At 33.3% G+C, this 21,238-nt stretch overlaps 5 protein-coding genes across 12 annotated transcripts; 3 read left to right on the forward strand and 2 right to left on the reverse strand.

Annotated features, from left to right (window-relative positions):
* Positions 1–8: 8 nt before the first annotated feature.
* On the reverse strand, positions 9–2,553 carry LOC116019853 (26S proteasome non-ATPase regulatory subunit 10). Its single transcript, XM_031260210.1, has 5 exons — positions 2,297–2,553; positions 1,616–1,748; positions 944–1,068; positions 692–838; positions 9–381 (listed from the first exon to the last, which is right to left on the reverse strand). The coding sequence occupies exons 1-5, from the start codon at positions 2,483–2,485 to the stop codon at positions 247–249; spliced, it is 729 nt and encodes a 242-aa protein (XP_031116070.1). The 5' UTR covers positions 2,486–2,553; the 3' UTR covers positions 9–246.
* Positions 2,554–8,726: 6,173 nt separating this feature from the next.
* Positions 8,727–9,583, forward strand: LOC115999027 (nodulin-related protein 1-like). Of its 3 annotated transcripts, none has more exons than XM_031238763.1 (2): positions 8,727–9,194; positions 9,249–9,583. In XM_031238763.1, the coding sequence occupies exons 1-2, from the start codon at positions 8,820–8,822 to the stop codon at positions 9,396–9,398; spliced, it is 525 nt and encodes a 174-aa protein (XP_031094623.1). In that variant the 5' UTR covers positions 8,727–8,819; the 3' UTR covers positions 9,399–9,583. The 3 variants fall into 3 exon arrangements, with proteins under 3 accessions (XP_031094623.1, XP_031094632.1, XP_031094616.1); XM_031238772.1 differs by having other exon boundaries at positions 8,727–9,140; positions 9,195–9,583; XM_031238756.1 differs by having other exon boundaries at positions 8,728–9,583.
* Positions 9,584–10,996: 1,413 nt separating this feature from the next.
* LOC116017227 (nodulin-related protein 1-like) lies at positions 10,997–11,821 on the forward strand. 3 transcript variants are annotated; one of them, XM_031257787.1, is made up of 2 exons: positions 10,997–11,433; positions 11,470–11,821. In XM_031257787.1, the coding sequence occupies exons 1-2, from the start codon at positions 11,135–11,137 to the stop codon at positions 11,684–11,686; spliced, it is 516 nt and encodes a 171-aa protein (XP_031113647.1). In that variant the 5' UTR covers positions 10,997–11,134; the 3' UTR covers positions 11,687–11,821. The 3 variants fall into 3 exon arrangements, with proteins under 3 accessions (XP_031113647.1, XP_031113638.1, XP_031113631.1); XM_031257778.1 differs by having other exon boundaries at positions 10,999–11,429; positions 11,466–11,821; XM_031257771.1 differs by having other exon boundaries at positions 11,010–11,821.
* A 4,352-nt stretch (positions 11,822–16,173) lies between these two features.
* On the forward strand, positions 16,174–18,221 carry LOC116020216. Of its 3 annotated transcripts, none has more exons than XM_031260703.1 (2): positions 16,174–16,298; positions 17,036–18,221. In XM_031260703.1, the coding sequence occupies exon 2, from the start codon at positions 17,216–17,218 to the stop codon at positions 18,008–18,010; it is 795 nt and encodes a 264-aa protein (XP_031116563.1). In that variant the 5' UTR covers positions 16,174–16,298; positions 17,036–17,215; the 3' UTR covers positions 18,011–18,221. The 3 variants fall into 3 exon arrangements, with proteins under 3 accessions (XP_031116563.1, XP_031116559.1, XP_031116566.1); XM_031260699.1 differs by having other exon boundaries at positions 17,039–18,221; XM_031260706.1 differs by having other exon boundaries at positions 17,048–18,221.
* Positions 18,222–18,313: 92 nt separating this feature from the next.
* On the reverse strand, positions 18,314–20,061 carry LOC115996095. 2 transcript variants are annotated; one of them, XM_031235242.1, is made up of 5 exons: positions 19,863–20,061; positions 19,706–19,785; positions 19,048–19,591; positions 18,835–18,916; positions 18,314–18,746 (listed from the first exon to the last, which is right to left on the reverse strand). In XM_031235242.1, the coding sequence occupies exons 2-5, from the start codon at positions 19,782–19,784 to the stop codon at positions 18,555–18,557; spliced, it is 897 nt and encodes a 298-aa protein (XP_031091102.1). In that variant the 5' UTR covers position 19,785; positions 19,863–20,061; the 3' UTR covers positions 18,314–18,554. The 2 variants fall into 2 exon arrangements, with proteins under 2 accessions (XP_031091102.1, XP_031091097.1); XM_031235237.1 differs by having other exon boundaries at positions 19,868–20,060.
* Positions 20,062–21,238: the final 1,177 nt, after the last annotated feature.

Genomic DNA, 21,238 nt, shown 5'->3' on the forward strand with positions numbered 1-21,238 from the left:
ATAATATATTTGAAGAGCCAAAAAAGAAAACCTCAATTTAAGGCAAAAACAGTAGTTTGGAAATAGTGAGAACAAGTTTCAATATCAAACACCGGTCATCAAAATGATGGTTGTCAATTGAGCTTAAAGACAACAATATGGTTACGAGTCTTAGTAAGCTCTTAACACAGTTACACTTGTGTGCTGATTATCGTCATATACAGAGATGACTTGCCCCTGTGTATTAGTTTGTGTACTTCTTGGAGTTCAGCCTTCAAGCATGGTTTTAGCAGCATCAACTAATGCAGGCCGAATATCATCTGAAGCTCGGCCAAGAACAGTGTAGCCTTCCTTGTCCTCAGCATCAACACTTGCTCCATGTCTTATGAGAAGCAGAGCCACCTGTCAATCAAAGGTTCAAGAGACACCCATTATATTCGGTTTCCTTAGATTGCAATGGGTTCTATTTTTTTTTTATTTTTTTTTTGATACATTAGGTTTCTCAACTTAGGCTAGACTAATCCTAAGCCTCCAAAATCCATGATGGAGGAGGTAAATCGCGAGTCGGTAAAGGGGGCCTATTTTATTTTAACTACTTGTTGTGTCCCCTAAACGTCCACCAATATGCAATAAGATAAATATATAGGGATATAGGCAAAACTGAATTTAAAAGTTCCAAGTGACTGCAGCTGGTGTAGAAGATAAAACTCACATCTCTATTGTGGCATATGACTGCATTCATGAGAGGAGTCTGGCCTGCTCTATCCACTTCGTCTACTTCTGCACCCTCCTCAATTAAGAGCTCACACAAATCAGATTTCCCTGTGCTAGCTGCCCGATGCAATGGGGTGCATCCAACCTACAAACAATAATGATAGATAAATCAAAAGAGCTCATGAACACTAAATGCCAAAATGAAGAGGTAGAGACGTAGAGTAGAAGTAATAGTTTGCAAGTTACAAGCCTTGTCTTTTGCATTGATCTTTGCACCATGTGAAATCAGAATTTCAGCTACTCTCAAGTGACCTTTGCTTGCAGCATAGTGCAGAGCAGTTCGACCGCCATCATTTTTAGCATTAACATTAGCTCCTGTTCATAATACTACTTCAGTTTGCATGTCAAGGATAATATATTGGTAAGAACATGACACACACACATCGTTACATACATACATATATATACTTCCATAAGTGAAAATTGCTTCCTTGAACAAAATTTGGTTTTAATATTAGAGGATAACCCACATTTAGATTTTGCCAGAACGAATATTTAAGGATGGCAATCAGAACGGGTAAGCTAAATGTATATATAACCATAACCAAAGCTCATAACCTAGTACCCAAGCTAGCTTCAGAAATCAATCCTTTCATTAGATATCATTTATGCTTTCACTTGATTCTCATATCTTCTGTAAATTATTTATTTTTTAATAAATCCAAGCTACATGGTAAATCTGTTCAATATGTCACCCAAGCACTATTCCCAATCGGGGAAATGATTTGTATGATCCCTGTTGTTTTTCCAAGTAAAATTCCACACGTCATGGAAGATTACTTGCGAGATATTTTTCATTTATACAAAGTAGTGGTGGATTCAATTTAGGAAGAAAAGTCAGAGAAATTCAGTTTCTTCTCACCTCTGCTGAGCAAAATCTCCACAATTTCTATATTCCCACTACTTGCTGCAGAGTGCAGTGGCACCCAACCTTCTTCATCTCCACTGTTTATACCGCTAATTGAAGAGTCAGCAGCAGCCAATATCTTTACCACCTGATTCATCCACCAAATTAATGGCCTTAAACTACTGGGGTTAACTGATCCAACAAATCAGAAGGGAAGGCATAAAACAATTGAACATTCTGATTTTCACTTACAAAAGAAATCTGCTTTTTGAAGGCGAAGAGGTTCAATTACAACCACTTCTTATCAGCATTAAACAAACAAACGGCTTAAAATAGTAAAAATACCCAATTTCTAGCACTGTAGCACACAGGTGTAAGTAACAATTAGAAACAGTACAATAGTATCTCTGAGGAACAATTTACAATTCCTCCAAACTTTAATCTTTCTGGTCTGAAACACTACAAACATAATCTACCACTTCAGTTATAAATATGATAACAGTGTACCTACAATATGTCAGTTTTGATAAGAACACACAATCCTAACGATTTGTTTTCCTACTACATTGCAAGCATCTCGCCTGCATTTCTGGAAGAAAACCCCATTCACGTTTCTTTCCTTTCAATTCCGCAACAAAGATAGAAAATACAATACGGAGTATGAAAGATGGAAAATTAGGAAATAAAAGAAGGAACCTCGGTGTGAGCGGAAGAGACAGCGACGTGAAGAAGAGAGCGGTAATCTTCGTTGCGGAGAGCGAGGGCTCTGAGAAGCTGGTCATCAGAGAGGGACTTGAAGAGCTCAGAATTACCCGATTCAGCGGCCTTGAAGAGGTCTTTGTCTTTTATTTGAGTCGGTTTCGTTGAATCTATATCCATAGCCATGGATGCCGGGTACTGACTACTGAGGGCTTTGTTACAGGGTTTTTGCTGGGGAAGTAGAGTTTCGAATCCGCTACAAACGGTGGGGCAGTTTAAAATGTATATAAAAAAGGGGTAAAAAAATGTAATTTTGGTTCTCAATTATTCCTTATTAAAAGTTGGAAAAAGTGTCAAATTGGTTCCCTTTTTTTTTTTGAGTGCTACCGTCAAATTGATTCTCTAAGTTAACTGGATAATGAAATTGGGTCTCCTAAATAAATAAAAAAAATTCCATTTAAGTTACCTAAATCCATAAAATTGTTCAATTAAATTCAAATTGACTTGTTTAGCAGATTAAATTTATGCGATGTTGACACATGTTCTTTTTATTTTATTTTTTAAAATAAATGTTATTTATTTTATTAAAAATTAAAAATTTTATTTGTATTAAAAAAAAAAACAGCCACCGACTGTTTGCGTCAGGCATTCGGTAGTTGTCTTCTAGACTTCTAAAGGGACAAACGTGCATGTCCATATTGTCATCGTAGGACAACCATGGCCGTTTGGAACGAGGGCAGCAGACATAGCCGATGCCCTCATTCCAGATCTAGAAGACGTCCTTTGTCGGCCATGGCGGTCTTCCTTAGATAGGCGTGGTTGTCCTCGTCGGAGAGTCATGGTTGTCCGTGAAGAAGACGACCACCGACTGTCCGGCGTGGACAGCCTGTGGTTGTTTTTATTTTTCTTTTTCTTTTATAAATAATACTTTTAATTTTTAATAAATAAAAAATTTGTTTAAAAACATAAAAAGGACACGTGTCAATACTGCATAAATTTAACCTATTAAACAAGTCAATTTGAACTTAACTGAACAATTTTACCGATTTAGATGATTTGAATGAATTTTCTTTTTTTACTTAATGGACCCAATTACCGTATCCAGTTGACTTAGGGGCTAATTTGACACTTTTTTCTAATTTAAAACTTAGATATAAGATATGACTAGAAGAATAACATCTCAAATAATTCAAGAACTCAAATTGAGCATGTGAAATAATTAGGGATGAAAATAACAATTCACCAATAATTTAAAGAACAATTTTTCCCCTAAAATTAATTACTATGCATAGTTCTTTATCTTCTTATTCTTTATGGAAAAAAAAAAACATTATTTAATTTTGGTATTTTATCCACTTGTGGAATTGCCGCTTGTTAGTGTTGAATGGGCCGGTCCAGTTGGCATACATTAAATAAGGCCAGGTGGCCCAAAGTGGTGCAAGTAAATTGTTATATCATAGATGAAGGTTCATATTGTATTGTAGATTATGATTAAAAAATTATGTGTTTATAGTTGACATATTTTGTACCTTTATATGTAGTTAACATATTCTGTACATATAGTTAACAGTTTATGTTTTTATAGTTAACATGCTATGTGTCTTTAATTTATTTATATGCACATAAATGATTAACTGCAAGTACAGAATATACTAGATATAGACACATGATCTGAAGGTTATTTTGGATCAAAGTCCACAATGCAAGGTAGACTATGGTATAATTTGCCAATGCAAGGAATCTTAGAGATAAGAGTGTTTAGTGGAGTCACCCCTACATTTTAGGCAATTTATATCGTGAATCAGGGTTCACATAGCATTGTAGACATTGGATCAAAACGACATCGTTTTGATATTTAGATTTTAACGAATTTTGCAGTTTTTTAGTTTTTCATGTCTTTACACATTTATTAATTTATCTAGTCACAGAATTCATATTCTTTTAAGGTATAGAATTTTATAACACAAGATATAAAAACTCACAACACAACACATACGCATGTTATATATTTACTACTTTTCAAATCTAATTTAGGCAGAGAATTTATGCTCTATATATAAGCACAAAATTTTAGAACACAAGACATCAATTCATAACATAAGACACACAATATGTTGTGTGTTACACAGCTACTAATATATTATAGATACGAAATTCATACTCTTAAGGTACAAAATTTCATAACACAAGACAAAAAAAAAAAAAAAAAACTCACAAAAGGCACATAATGTTATATATTACTTATTTTTAAATCTAAATTAGGTAGAGAATTTATGTCCAATAGGCAAAAAATTTCACAAAGCAAGACATAAATAATAACATAAGACACACTATGTTGTGCATGTGTACACAACTACTAATTTGTCCTAGGTACAGAATTCATATTTTTAAGGTACAACATATCACAAGACACAAAAACTCAAAACACAAGACGCATACACATGCTTTAAAGTAAAAATAAAATAATAACATGAATTGGACAACCAAACGATTACAGTCAAAATTAAATAAATCATCGTTCACAAATGATATCATACAGGACTAGGGTCCACGATATAAAGAATTGTACATTTTAGGTTTTTTTTTTCCACACTAAATATATAAATGTGTGCATTGAGATAATTATAGTTACAAATTTTGAGTTAATATTTTTTTAATCAAAATTTAATATGTTTTCTAAATACTCTGTAGTAACAAGTTTGTTCGTACTATTATAATAATGTACGTTAAATATAATTTCAATGAATTTAGATTATCATCTTAATAATGATGTACGTATAAATAGATATTACTTTTACCTTAGATCAAGATGTACGAATTGAAATAGTTTTTGATATTTATCTAGCTACTTTGTTTATTATTATGGGGGGAAAAAAACAAAAACAAAATAAAATAACAATTCTAGTTAGTGACATTGATTTTTCCTTTTATGAGAGGTTTCTATTAGAAATGACAGGTAGATTTTATACAAGTTTGGGTATTAATTATTTGAAACGGGTTTATGTGTGGATTTATACGGGTATAATGGTTAACTATTTTCATATAATAGATCTTAAATTATATAAGAGATATAATTTAAAGGATAACTGAGTTGATAATCACATAGTTTTAAATTTGACTTCTTGACTGAGCTACTTATTGCTTTTATTGATTTAATCGATTAGCATGGGCAACTAACGGCTAGGCTCAACTGAGATTAATGATAAACATGTTTGTAACAAATTATGACAGTAATAATAGTAATTAGGTTTGAGTTAATGTTACATTTAATAAATTGGTACGGGACTCGGTGTCATCCGTGATATTTAATCAGAGTCACATTGATTTGGATTAAATAATGTTGTCCCTCTTTCATATAAGAAGACTTGAAGAATCGCAATAGGATATTCCTTTTCTGCCGACAGTAAACCATAGTTACATTTTATGATGACCAAGGCTAGATTGTCCATTAAACTAGCGCACAATTAACATATCTGCATGTACCCCACCATATATCCATAATACAAAACCTTCCATCCTATACTGATATTGGATGGCGAAGTCTTTCGAAAAAACTAAGGGGAAAAAAATCAGCAAATTATCCATTAATCAATCGAACACGTAGCAGTGGTGGGAAAACTTGTCTTTTTATCCTGGAAAAGACCATAGAGAAAGACAACGAGGATAACAATATACTAAAATGACAAAGCAGATTCACCCACACTACTATATGTTATGGAATCGTGCAATCTAATCTAATAATATAAATGTGAATTTTTTTANAAAAAAAAAAAAAAAAAAAAAAAACTCACAACAAAAGGCACATAATGTTATATATTACTTATTTTTAAATCTAAATTAGGTAGAGAATTTATGTCCAATAGGCAAAAAATTTCACAAAGCAAGACATAAATAATAACATAAGACACACTATGTTGTGCATGTGTACACAACTACTAATTTGTCCTAGGTACAGAATTCATATTTTTAAGGTACAACATATCACAAGACACAAAAACTCAAAACACAAGACGCATACACATGCTTTAAAGTAAAAATAAAATAATAACATGAATTGGACAACCAAACGATTACAGTCAAAATTAAATAAATCATCGTTCACAAATGATATCATACAGGACTAGGGTCCACGATATAAAGAATTGTACATTTTAGGTTTTTTTTTTCCACACTAAATATATAAATGTGTGCATTGAGATAATTATAGTTACAAATTTTGAGTTAATATTTTTTTAATCAAAATTTAATATGTTTTCTAAATACTCTGTAGTAACAAGTTTGTTCGTACTATTATAATAATGTACGTTAAATATAATTTCAATGAATTTAGATTATCATCTTAATAATGATGTACGTATAAATAGATATTACTTTTACCTTAGATCAAGATGTACGAATTGAAATAGTTTTTGATATTTATCTAGCTACTTTGTTTATTATTATGGGGGGAAAAAAACAAAAACAAAATAAAATAACAATTCTAGTTAGTGACATTGATTTTTCCTTTTATGAGAGGTTTCTATTAGAAATGACAGGTAGATTTTATACAAGTTTGGGTATTAATTATTTGAAACGGGTTTATGTGTGGATTTATACGGGTATAATGGTTAACTATTTTCATATAATAGATCTTAAATTATATAAGAGATATAATTTAAAGGATAACTGAGTTGATAATCACATAGTTTTAAATTTGACTTCTTGACTGAGCTACTTATTGCTTTTATTGATTTAATCGATTAGCATGGGCAACTAACGGCTAGGCTCAACTGAGATTAATGATAAACATGTTTGTAACAAATTATGACAGTAATAATAGTAATTAGGTTTGAGTTAATGTTACATTTAATAAATTGGTACGGGACTCGGTGTCATCCGTGATATTTAATCAGAGTCACATTGATTTGGATTAAATAATGTTGTCCCTCTTTCATATAAGAAGACTTGAAGAATCGCAATAGGATATTCCTTTTCTGCCGACAGTAAACCATAGTTACATTTTATGATGACCAAGGCTAGATTGTCCATTAAACTAGCGCACAATTAACATATCTGCATGTACCCCACCATATATCCATAATACAAAACCTTCCATCCTATACTGATATTGGATGGCGAAGTCTTTCGAAAAAACTAAGGGGAAAAAAATCAGCAAATTATCCATTAATCAATCGAACACGTAGCAGTGGTGGGAAAACTTGTCTTTTTATCCTGGAAAAGACCATAGAGAAAGACAACGAGGATAACAATATACTAAAATGACAAAGCAGATTCACCCACACTACTATATGTTATGGAATCGTGCAATCTAATCTAATAATATAAATGTGAATTTTTTTAATAAAATATTTTAAAATTAGATCAATTTTCTTTTTATTTAAAATACATATAATAATAATCTAGTATTTCGAAATTATTCTTGAATTGATTTGGATTTTTCGTTGCGCAATATTTACTTTAACAATTGCATTCAATATAAAATGTATAAATTTAGTACGGTAAGTGGTTGATTTTTATTTTTATTTTTTCCTTTTTAACATTTATTAAAGAATTATTAACATAGTACTAAGGTTAGGTACTTAGGTGGTTGTTTTATTTAATTATTTTATTGATAAAAACTTGTATGAAACTGTGTCACACATCTTTTAATCTTGAGACAGATAGGTTCAATATGAAATGTAATACTTATATTAATAAATGTAATATTAAATTATGAATAAAATATTGATTACTTAAATAAATTAATTTTTCTATCAAAATATTATATTTATCCTTATAATTATTTAAATACAACTATACAGTACAAAATGAAAATTGGCATGGGTAACACACTAACACTGTGCCATCGTTTTCATTTCTTGATCGTTTTGGGTATGGATTGAGAGATATAACAAAGTGCACGTGGCCTTTCTTGCCGACGTTCTTAATTCTCATCTTCCAAAATTATCTATCTCAGCTCCCATGCATATATCTTCAGATTTCTCTGGCCATGCCTAAACTCAAAGCAACTCATGTCCACCAATCATCCAGCCAGCCATATCCCAAGACAACAAAAATATCATCCACATTTCTTCTCAATACCTTCTCAATTAAACATATCATATAGAATTTTTTTAATACACTTGATCTCTCATGTCTGATTTGAAATCAAATTATTATATAAGAGTAGAGTTTATCATGTGTACATCATCGTATAGTTAAGACTTTCCTCGTTATCTAAATAAAACCATTTGAAGTTAGAAAGTCCAGTGCTAACAAGTTGTCTTTTTGAAACTTTTATAAAAAAAATTGATAGATTTTTGTTTTTTGTTATCCTAATTAAATTATTAAAAACTATTTTTAAAATTTGTTACATTGTTATGCATATTGTCCCACCATAAATTTTCCATTCTCCAAACAAGCACCATTCTATACATATATTTCTATATAAACACCATAGCCTATCTATTAACTTCCCCACAAGCTAGCCAAATCAAAACTCCATATCCATCTATCCTCATCTTCCACGCGCACAAACTCCATGGATTTTCTCAAGAAAGCCTTAGACGGTGGCCACGACTCCGACCAAAAACCTTCCGACCACTCCGGCCATTCGAACTCCGACCTCTTCTCCAGCGCTAAGGTGGTGGCCGAGGCCGCTCAAGCCCAGTTCCAGAACAAGAATTCCGACATCAACAAAGGGGAAGTGGCCGGCGCCGCAGCTAACCTCCTCGACGCCGCCCAAAAATACGGCAAGCTAGACGAGACCAAGGGAGTCGGGCAGTACGTGGAGAAAGCGGAGGGCTATCTCCGGGGGTACGGCCAGTCTGCGGGCGCCGCCGTCGGTGGAGCGGTGGAGAAGGCCGAAGGGGTTGGCCACTCCGCCGGTGAAGCGGTGAAGGGGCACGTGGAGAAGGCCGAAGGGATGGGGCACTCCGCCGGTGAAGCGGTGAAGGGGCACGTGGAGAAGGCTGAAGGGATTGGGCACTCCGCCGGTGAAGCGGTGGGGGAATATGCTAAGCAGGGTGAAGAGTTCCTGAAAAAGCAATCCTCCGGCGAGGGCAACGGTGGCGCCGGAGATTTCATGAAGGCGGCCGGAGGTTTTCTGAAGAGGGATTAACAAACTTTATTATTAACATGTTATGTACTATGGTTTAATTTACATCTTCTACTTCTAATTTGCTGGTCTGTAGTAATAATTGATAATATGGAGCATGTGCTTAGGCATGATTATATTGCATGCATTCACTGTCCATGTTAATCTGCTTGATATATAATAAATATATATGGTTGTTTTTTAATTTTTAGAATTATTTTCTTTAATACCCTAAATTTGATGATTTAAAAGGTTTATGTATATTTAAGGAAAATCATGCAAAAATACACCATGTGTCCATGTCTAAATATAATATGCTATTTCTTTTAAAATGAGTATGTAAATGCTATTCTTCCCGCATATATAAGCATCTATCCTTTCCATATTTTAAGAAGATATGCTTTTGTTGGAACCCGACCAATGGTTGTCGCTTGATAAGCATAAAATTCTAAGTACGACTCCAGTACAGTTGACTATTGGTCTTCTTGATTTAAGGCATACATTCATCTATGCACATCAATCTAAATTGGTTTACCTCTTTATGATTCTTTGCCGACTAGTGTTACAGATGCTCTTCACCGCGAGCGCACATTTGAATAGTGACAACAAAGTTATATACGTTATTGTATATATTTAGTTGAAAAGATAATAAAGTATCCATCCTTTGTTTTAAAGAGATTCATGTGAGGCTGAAAGTTTTTACAGGGTGAAGCTTAAAGAAGCTAGGAAAGAAGTGTTTTTCTTTTTAAAAAAGTCTTGCATTAATTTAATTTTTGCAAATAATAATTAAATTAAAAATTGGTTACTTGGTGAAGTCAAGATCTTTGTGAAACAGATGATCTTAGCCACAATTGTAGATACAAATATCCACTTCCACTTGTCCCTTCCTTTATAACTCCTACCCCACAATTCAATCACTACTTCAATAATTCCAACCACTTTTAATCTCTTTCAAAAAATAAAAAATAAAAAATAAAAAAGAGTAGAGAAAACAATCGATTATCAATTAGACACTTTTGTCGTTTCATATACAACTATTTTCATATACATACGGATATTTTCAGCATCATATCATATACTTGTTAATTCATGTGTTCAATTTCACCATATTATATATTTTCTGTCATATCATTGTTATCATCATATATATAAATGCAAAGCATGCATTATCAATATAAAGTAAACATAAATAATTTTTTCACTAAATAAGTTTAACTACCACGGTATATTAATAACTTTAATGTCTTATAATTATATGTTTGTGTAAGATTCTTTCATGTACGAGACAAAATACTATTAGACTAGCTAGTTTGGAACAAGTACTTAAACTTCTTTTAATAAACCAGTCCACTCAATTTGCATAAAATGATAATTACAGGTACATAAATTATTAATTAAAAAAACATAATATGTTGTAATATATTATGTGTCTGTATATTCCAACCTCTAACGAATAACGATCCTTTGTGAAGATTGCTTAGCGATGGCAAAAACGGATAACCCACGGGCTTGACGTGTGCGCGCCTCTTCGGCAAGACGCGACTACAATTGAATATTAACTGATAAACGCGTTGACAATTCAAATCGTCGTATAGGAAGCTTCGTTTTCTCTGCCGGAAAGTCCAAAACCAAATAAAACAATACTCACTCGCCCACGACTTTGCAAATAAATACCCATTTCCATTTGCTCCATCATATCGCACCAATCAATAATTCCAGCCAATTTTTAATTTCTCCCAAAATCTCCAGATAATTCAGACATGGATTCGCGTGGGCACAATGAAGGTAGTCATGCCAAGCCGGGTCAATCGAGCCACCACAACCACCCGGCGCCGACGAAAGCCGAGCTGATGTCCAGCGCCAAGCTGCTGGGAGAAGCCGCCAAGTCAAAGCTTCATAACGATCCCAACAAGCCGAACAAGACAGACAAGGCGGAGTTAGCCGGGGCCGCCGCCGATCTTCTCAACGCGGCGTCGCATTACGGGAAGCTAGAGGAGAAGGGGATGGGAAAGTACGTCGGGAAAGCGGAGGATTATCTCCACAAGTACCACACTTCCCATTCCCAAACTGCCACCGCCGCCGCCGGATCCGCCCACCACTCCGCCGCCGCCGCCCAACACGCTCATTCTTCGGGGCATTCCGGGGGTAATAATCAAGGCGATCATCACTCCGGTGGGTACGGGGAGTATATAAAGATGGCAGAAGGGATTTTCAAGAAACATGATGAATCTTCTACCACAACCCAATCTCATTCTGGAAATAAATATGGAGAATATGCTAAGATGGCCGGAGATTTCTTGAAGAAACATTGATTTATCCTTTCTTGTTTGTAATTCATTTATTTTTCTCTGCCATGATGTGTATGTTTAATTTCAATTACTCCGCTTTAATTTGTATGCATCTACTCTGAAAGAAATAGTTTTGATGATCACTTTCGATTTTGATTCTATTTTCAATAGTGAAGAATTAAACACTTCCACATGTCACTTAAAAAAAAAAAGGTAACTTATTAGTTTTTTAATTTTTTTTTAATCAAAAAGTTGCAAAAATCAATGAAAATCCCTACGACTAAAAACCCTAATGTTGCCTGTTTGGTTGACATGAAAGGAATTTAAATTATAACATAATTCAATGCATTCTTCGATTACGGTGTTTGGCTACGTTGGAGGGAATTGCAATTTCATCCGAATTGCAATTCCCTCTATTTGATGAATTCTAATTCATAGCCACCCCTCTATGAATTCTAATTCAGTGCCGAATTGGAGGAAAAAGCTATTGTCAAGACATTTTTGCCCTTCTATCAATGCACATATATCCTCATCACTATCATTCACTCATTCTCATCTGCTGGCAATTGTTCTTTATATTTTTCTTTCAATTTTGCATTATATTATCCAGTTTTCTATTGCTTCTTTGTTCATTTGTTTTCCTTGTTTTATGTATGTTATCGCTGCTACTTCAGTAGTAGTAGTAGTACTACTACTAATTCAGCGTACTACTACTACAACATAAAGGCATTTTAGTCATATTTCTTACCTTTCAATTCCCTGTACAATTCTTTTCCCCTAATTCCTTCATCCCAACCAAATGCCCTGTAAATATTTAATATAATTTGAATACTTGAGGTTTTTTTTTTTTTTTTTTTTTTTTTTTTTTTTTTGGGTGAGGATGAGGATACTTGGGTTAGGGGGCCATAAGATTATACAAATTCATTTTATGTCATCTAGCTTGTTTGTATTTCGACCCATAATAATGTAATGAATCTGTATGTGTTAAATGCAACAAAGTAAATATTTTAGTAGTGATTAGTTGGGATTCATATGTTAGTTTGTTGAGGACTTGAGGCAAGTGGTCGATTTTTAAATATATAAAGTTGACTTTATTTGGAGATTGCAATTGGAAAAATAGTTGAGAAATACGGTCATTTGCAAGGTTTCCTTGTAAAGTTTACGTGGCTTAAAAAAATGACATGTACAGGCCTCTTTGCAAATCTCACACGGCAAACTTGTAAATTATTTTGCGGAGAGAGAGGTATTTATATTATTATTACTATTTTATCAATAAAAAATAATTTTTTTTATAAGTTGATGTGGCAGTGGCCATTTTTTAAAAGGGTCACACTTGTGTGAGACCGTCTCACGGATCCTTATTTGTGAGACGGGTCGGGTCGGGTCAAAGCACTATGCAAATGTCATACTTATATGTGCAAATATCATACTTATATGCTCAAATATAACACTAATCAAGAATACAATTTTTGTTACTTACTAAAGAAAAAGTAATACATTTTTCATAATAAGTAATATTGACAAGTTTCCCTTACTTATAAGGGAAAATATAATACTTTTGTGGAAAAATGTAATACTTTTAAATCGAAATGTAAAAGTATTGTATTTTCCCTTAAAAGTATTACATTTACCCTTATAAGTAACAAAAATTTTATTCCTGATTAGTACTACCTCTGTCCCAAAATGGTTGTCTGGTTCGTTTAACGAGGCTTGACTGAAGTAATTTTTAATCCAAATTTTCATATTATTAAGTTTAGCATTAATATATAAAATTTATATATTTATAAACTACATTAAAAGTACTATTAAACACAAAAAATTAAATTTAAAAATAATAAAAAATTACTAAAGAAAATAAGCAAAGAAGGAAGAATTGGTTTGACCAATGAATAGTAAATATGACAGGTAAAATGGGACAGAGAGAGTATTACATTTGAGCATATAAATATGACATTTGTGCATATAAGTGTTACATTTGCATCTTGACCCCATCCGTCTCATGGTGAGACAGTCTCACACAAGTTTTTGCCTTTTTAAAAATGAGAGAGAATTGCATGGTTGGAGAGTGAATAATAAATGATTGTAAATTTAATGATATAACATTTTAAAAGTGAGAATATATTTCATGGGTGAAGATAATGGCCTAAATGCCTAACAAAGAAATTGTTAGTGTAAAATGGGTAACAGTTGAGCAAACAAAAATTGCATGAAGGTTGTGTGGAGAATGTCATCTTACAACCAATTGAAGAATGAAATGTGATTAAAGAAGAATTAATAGTTAGTCAACCAATTTTCAAAAAAAAAAAAAAGTTAGTCAACCATTATGATATGACTCATCAAAAAAACCATCTTCTCAATAGTATATTCAATAATAATTGAATATTATAATAAACTTAAAATGAAATTTTTTATTATACATTTTTAATAATGTTAAAATTATTTAAAAAATTAAATTCTAAATAATTTGAATATAATTCATTAACCGACTAGTAAATAAAATAATAATGTTCATTACAATTTATTATAACAATATTAATGTTCTCATAACCTTAAAGTATGTTTGATTGTCATCATATCCTTATAAAAATTTAGATAACAATTAGGTAGGTAATTGAACTATTACAAAAACCAATAATTAACATTTGAGTTCCAACAAGCTTAAATTGTGCAATAGAACTTGAGAAGGTATAACTATAACTTTTAGCATGTTGTTTAAAAAGAAGAAGAAGAAGATGATGTAATCGCACTTTTGGTCCATCAAATATTAACATATATGCAATGTAGTCCTTGATTTTCAAATTTAGATTCGATCCCTCGTCAATCTTTCTAACTTTAGCTCATTTAATCATTTTGGTATTTTTTTCCAGTTAGAATCCGTTTAAGGCAATGATAAATTTGGAATTGCACACGCCTTTTGTAATAGTTCAAGTACCTATCACTTTTATTTCGAATTGAAAAAAAATGTTCAAATTGACAATGAACTATACACAAAGTTATAATTAGCCTATTGAACTTCAAAATTTGTAATTGTCTCCTTAAATAACTTGAAATCGTAAAATTGGTCCAAATAGTCAATTTTCGAGTTACCAACTAGTCATTTTATTATTATAGCTAATTATGTATTATTTTTTATCAGTTAAATTTAGAGAAAATGACACTTTTCCCCCTATGTTATGTGCATATAGCACTTTTTCCCCTGTGTTATTAAAGTGGCAGTTTTTCCCCCTGAAATGTTAAATTGACATTTTTACCCTTAAAAATAATTATTTCATTATTTTTTTCTCCAACAAATTATTACTTATATGTATGAATGATCACGCTTCGGTTCGAACCTAACCAAACACTGTAGCAATCATACTGAAATAGTATGGACGGTTCTGGTTATGATTCAGAACCGAAAAATAAAATTAAATAATTGTTGAACCATGAACCAGAACCCCAGTCATATATAGTGAAAATGATCAAACACTTATTTGATAAATCAGTACGGTTCGGTTCCATTTTCGATTTTGAACCGCCAATCAAAATTTTTGTATTTATTTTTATAATTTTATTTCTTATTTAAAAATAGTCTAAATTTAACAATTATTTTATTTTATTTTTTCGGTTCTGAATCGTAATCGTAACCGTCCATACTTTTTAAGTTCAATTGCTACGGTGTTCGATTAGGTTCGTATCGAACCGTAATCTTCCATACATATTAGTAATATAATTGGTTGGGGAATAAAAATAAATGAAATAGTTATTTTTAAGGGCAAAAATGTCAATTTAACATTTCAGGAGGGAAACTATCACTTTTAAAATAACTGAGGGAGAAAAACTGACACTTTAATAACTCAGGGGGGAAAAGTGCTATATGCACATAACTTAGGGGGAAAAGTGCCATTTTCCCTTAAATTTATATTCACACAAATTATTATTATACATCTCAACATTTCTTCATTCAAGCAAGAACCATAAAATTAATTAAGCTATCATCAATTAAATCTCATTTCAAATCAATATGAAGCCATCGTCTCATAAAGAGAGAAAGTCTTCATCTTGATATGAGATGAAGCATGAAAAGTCTATGAGATCAAAGATGAAGCCTTCATTTATTTTGTTGGGATTTCTTCTATGAATTTATTTCATCTAAAGGTATATGTTGTGCTAACGAACGTTGGAATAATTTAGATCAAATATTGTCACATCAATAAAATATGAAATAGTGATTGGATAATTGATTCACTTACACACTTTTAATTTGTTGAGATGTCATTTACAATTTCTAAGAATTTAGTGACCTAATTAAGTTTTCGTGAATAATTTAGTGGTGAATTTAAACATTTTTTTCAAATTTAAATTTGTATTAAGAAATGTTTCAAATAAAAGAATTTAATTATTATTTCCATAATAATTCGAGATCATTTTTCCAAAAATAGCCTGATTATTTTTCATATCTAAATCTAAAGACCATGTATATATAAATAAATAAATGGCAATTAGAGTTCCAGTTGAAGTGGTGAGATGTACGGCGTTTTGTCTCGGGATCAATCTCTCCATCATTGTTGGTGATAGAGGGAGAGAGAAACTCCGTGTGCCTTTCTCTTCTCTTCTGAGCTTTCTTCTCGATTCTTCTAAGAATGAATTCATGAAAGTAAGGCCTTCTATGAATGTATAATTGTATATGCATACACACGATTATTTCCGATTTTTTTCCCAATATTTTCATTTTCATATTTGTTTCGAAATTGGCCTTTAGATTTGAGCTCTTTGCATGCTGATATTTCAATTATCCTTGCATGCATGTCGCATCTGTCTTTGATGCATCGGGAAAATAATAGTTGATCGATCGATTCCAGGTTATTAGCCCGTAATTATTTGAAACTTAGGTTTGATTTGTATCAGGGGATCTTTGTCATTTTTATTTTGTAAACTTTATGCATGTTATTTATTTCTATTAGATTTAATTCGGAAAATAAGGGTTATAATGAATGAAAGGGAATGATCTTGGAGTGCTGTAGAGGTGCTTCATTGACGTATGGTAACGTGCATTTCTTCAATTCAAAATTAGTAGAGGCTGGAAAGGAGAAACCAAAAAGGAAAAATTGGAAGAATATAAGAGAATAGCATGATGTTACTGGAATGGGTTTGAAACTGTTTCATTGTTAAAGAGCATGCTTATATGCTTTCTGCTGCCTCCTTGGGTTTCATTCTTAAGATGCTACTTGTTGAGGGTAATGGTAATGTGAAGGGATTTGTTTTAGTTTTACCCGAGATTTTAGGTAATTCATAGACCATTGCTTAAATTGTTTGGGCATATCAGAGTTGTTTGTTTACTTTCAATAAGAAGACGTATTAGATGTGTTTCTATCTTATTCCTTACTAATATAGCAGGTTTGATAGGGGAGACCAGTGTGAAATGAACAAAGCCATTTGTCGTTTGAGACTCAGGCCAGTGAACAAGAACTTCCCTAAAAATGAATTGCAAAAAGTAATTCGTGTTGATGATAGTGTCCAATTTGCAAACACTGTCTTTCACATCAAATAGTGATTTGATTGCCCTTCGCCATTATGTGGAGGTCCATTTCGAATGCTGTCTCAAGCTTTGGACAGAAGAAGGATTCTGCTACACCGAATCAAGTTTGCCATGAAATCTCGGATGATGATGAGACATGTTCTAATGACAGCTCAGGTGAAGGACTGGAATGCCCAATATGCTGGGAATCTTTTAATATCGTTGAGAATGTGCCTTATGTCTTATGGTGTGGACACACAATATGCAAAAATTGCATGTTGGGACTTAAGTGGGCTGCTTTGAAGTTCTCTATGCATCAGATCCAGATTCCGTTGTTCATTTCATGCCCTTGGTGCAATTTGTTGACACTTCGACTAGTTTACAAAGGGCATGTAAAATTCCCTAGCAAGAACTTCTTCCTTCTTTGGATGGTGGAGAGCAGAAATGGTGATAGGGCCAAGTCTCCTTCCTCTATATGCAGGGATCACCAACAGTTGTGGCCCCCAAGGGGTGTTTCAGTTATTGGGAATACCACCACAATCAACCGCAGGCCGCATCGCCTTGGAAATTTAAGGTCAAACAGTGGTGCTCATAGCCATATCAGTAATACAAGTACTAACCAGAGGCCACAATTTTCTCTGCACAAATCTCTGGATTTCTTCATTCACTTGACGTCCAAGTTTCCTTTGGTTATTTTACTTCTTCTGGTTATATTTGCAATAATACCCTCCAGTGTTGCAATCATAGTGGTATACTTGGTGCTCACAATCCTCTTCGCTCTTCCATCCTTCGTAGTGCTCTACTTTTCATATCCTGCTTTGGATTGGCTGGCAAGAGAGATAGCCAGTTGAAGATTTGCTTGCAATTAGTTTGAGGATATCTTCTCCCATCTCTTGCTTGCATTGGAAATTTTAGGGTGTAATTAAGGACTTTTTTTGTAATAGCTTTATTTCTCAATTTATAGTGCTGTCCAGCTTTAATATGATCTTGGTTTTATATCAAAGGTGCTGTAAAAATTAGTTATTTCTTTAAATGGAATCAATGCTTAATCTGTGATTGGAAGTTGGGGTTTATATTGCACTTTTCCTAGGCACAGTAGCCTTGCCAATTTCACCGTTGACATTTTATTCATGTTTGTTAGCAATGACCACATATAACACATTTTAAGTAGTATTTCATCATTTCAATGCTGTAGTTGTTCCCTTATGGAAGCTTAATACAAGTTTTGTATTTTGTCAATCTACACACATCCATGATCTCTCTCTTCTATACAATCTAGAAATACAATACAATAAATATTCACTTCTTGTCCTTGTCATAAAATTTTGGAGATTATATACTGACAAGCTTTTTCAATTTTCTTATTATTGAAAGAATACTTTTCACAGGTCTGATTTACAAGCACCAACATGTTGATGGGGCATTCCCAGTATATCTGTACTTGCTTGCCTTTTCTTTCACCTTAAGCTCTTCGTTTTGCTGATTCTGCTCTGCCTGTCTTTTGGCTCCTTCCGAAATGTTTACAATCCTCTCAACCTCATTGCGGTAATGTGCCAGAGCTTTTGCCCTTCTGGTATCCAAGTCAGCCTGTAGTTTTCATTTACCATGTTCTTAGTGATCAAAATCCAAAGGTTCAACTGATCTGCTGATTTAGATTGAAAACAGAAAACCAAACCTCTGTTTCCTCTAAATGGCGTTTGGCTTTTTTTGTCTTTTTAGTCTCCCATTCATCAATTGTGGAATTCAGCTTCTCATACCTGTAACTTCTCTTCTCAGTGAATTGAAGGGTGAAAAATAGATAAAACACAATACTTCTCTTATTATTTATAGTTTTCTGAGGATTAATATTGAGTGCAGGCTCCTAGTTGCAATGAAAATAAACAGGTACCGTTTTCTGATCTTGTCCAACTCTTCCTGTTCCCAAACATCTGCCCTGGGACCTCCTTTTACAACCTTTGTTGGACTTGGCCCTCTTGGGGTGGATGGTTGAGATGAAAACTGTCTTGATGGAAGATTCACCGGAGTCCCTGGCTTTTGAGTGGCTGGACGATCCAACAGCCTCTCTCCAAATGTGGGAGTCTTTCTGAAGGATGTTGCAGCAGGTCTGTCAATCTTCCCGGCTGCTTCAATTTCAGGTTTGGAGCTGGCCACTCCATTTGTGCTATTCATGAAGGTTGGTGCCTTCCTAATGGATGAGGTTGGTGCTATTGGCTTTCCAGTATCAACTATTGTTGCTGTCCTTATTGTAACATTTTTCTCTGGTACAGGACCTTTCCTCTGATCCCTGATTGAGTCTTCCAGTGATTTAATGGCATATGCAGCCGCGGCAACTGCAACTGCATAATCAATGCTACCTTCTTTGGAATCATAATCCTGACTCATTCTTCTTGACGAGAGCTGTCTTTCCAACCAGCTTGGGCCTCTTTTCGTATCTGCAAAACTCAGCTTTGATTATCATTTCTGCATCTCTAGGTAAGTTACCATCATTTCAAACACTCTTCCTGAACCAGCATTTATGTCATTGAGATTAAACTTCTAGAGGGTACCTTTAAGCGATTGAGATTTTTGAGCTATTGTTCTCCTGCTGCCATCTTTGTTATCCTCCTCTGCACCAGAAAACTTCATTCTATTGAAAGAAGTCAGTACTTTATTGAAAACGCAAATATGAAAATTGTGCATAATTAATCTTGTGACCGTGGTTACCTTACCTCATTTGCTTAATAAATGCTGCCATTCTTTAAGATGGCCCCCTTTTTCTGGAACAGAAATGATCAGGTGATATGTGTAATGGAGGGGGGTGCTTATTTGAAGGAGAAAGATAAGTTAATTAAGGGGAGATACTGTTTTAGGTTGTTAATATAGGGTATGGTTTGAGAGAGGAGACAAGTAAAGTCAGATGCCTTTGCATGCAAGCCCTGGTTTTGGATCTTAAAAGCACCCAAGCAAAAGTATTCCTTTCTTCTTCTTGATGGTTAGTATTTTCCAACATTGGGATCTTCTTATATGTGTTTGTTGCTGAAGCATTTCTGTCCTTGCTTCTTTTCTGCAAAATGAACTTTTTGGTTCTCTCAAGAGAAGGAAATCCAAAAGTTTGGACTTCCTTTTTGCCTTAGGAATCACAAGAAAGCCATTCAACTTATATAATCAAAAGTAAATAGAAATTATATTTCCAACATGTTTAACCTCAAATTACTTTTTCTTTTCCTACTAGAGAAGAAAAAAAAAAGAGAAAAAAATAAATGAACTAAGGTCTCAAAATACCAATAAGGTTAGCGTTTAAAAACTGTCAAGCCCTTCTTCTTTTTCTCCTTCTTAATCTAAGCTCTCACCACTAGGGTTCGGACCTATGATCACCTATTTGGAATGATAACAGTAATGTCATCACATTACATGGTAGTTGGTGTAAGAAGGCCGGAAGGGATTTGAAAAAATGGTCTTTGACATGAAGATCATTGTATTGGGTTGCAAGCAAGTATGCACTCACATTCCTCATATCCATATAAAAAATCAATTTCTATGCTGGAGAATCCCTTTATTGCCTTAATGAGAAAGCACTATGTATTCCTTTACGTCCTTATCAGAGTAGTTTTCTTAATTGTCACTATGAAATTACTTTCAAACTCTACAAGTTGTTTATTACTCTTTTTAAAAGGAGTTGAGTTATGTTTATTGACGCTACAAATAATTTGAGTTATGATTATCACGTTTTTGTTTAGCATAAACAATTGCGACTTATATCATGCATGCCGAGTTTACAATCGAAAACAAGAATGTTCATCAAATTTAAAAAAATGCTGGGGGATTGGAAAACAACTGTAGCCTAAAAGGGATTATTATCAAATGAAATGTTCACAAAAATGATAAGGTTTTACAAATTACACATTATTATTTGACAATTTGAATTAATAAAATCTTCTCATTTATTCAAAGATAAAGTAATTAGCTCGCTACAAATTATTATTTGACAATTTGAATTAGGACCTTTAACACGCCCGCTAGGTGCTTAGAACTACCGCCATTTTAATTTTACATTTTTTAGATTTATTTATATATAAAATTTCATGTAATGTAATGATGTG

This window comes from Ipomoea triloba, chromosome 1 (assembly GCF_003576645.1).
Source record: "Ipomoea triloba cultivar NCNSP0323 chromosome 1, ASM357664v1".
In the NCBI taxonomy this organism is placed as follows: Eukaryota; Viridiplantae; Streptophyta; class Magnoliopsida; order Solanales; family Convolvulaceae; genus Ipomoea; species Ipomoea triloba.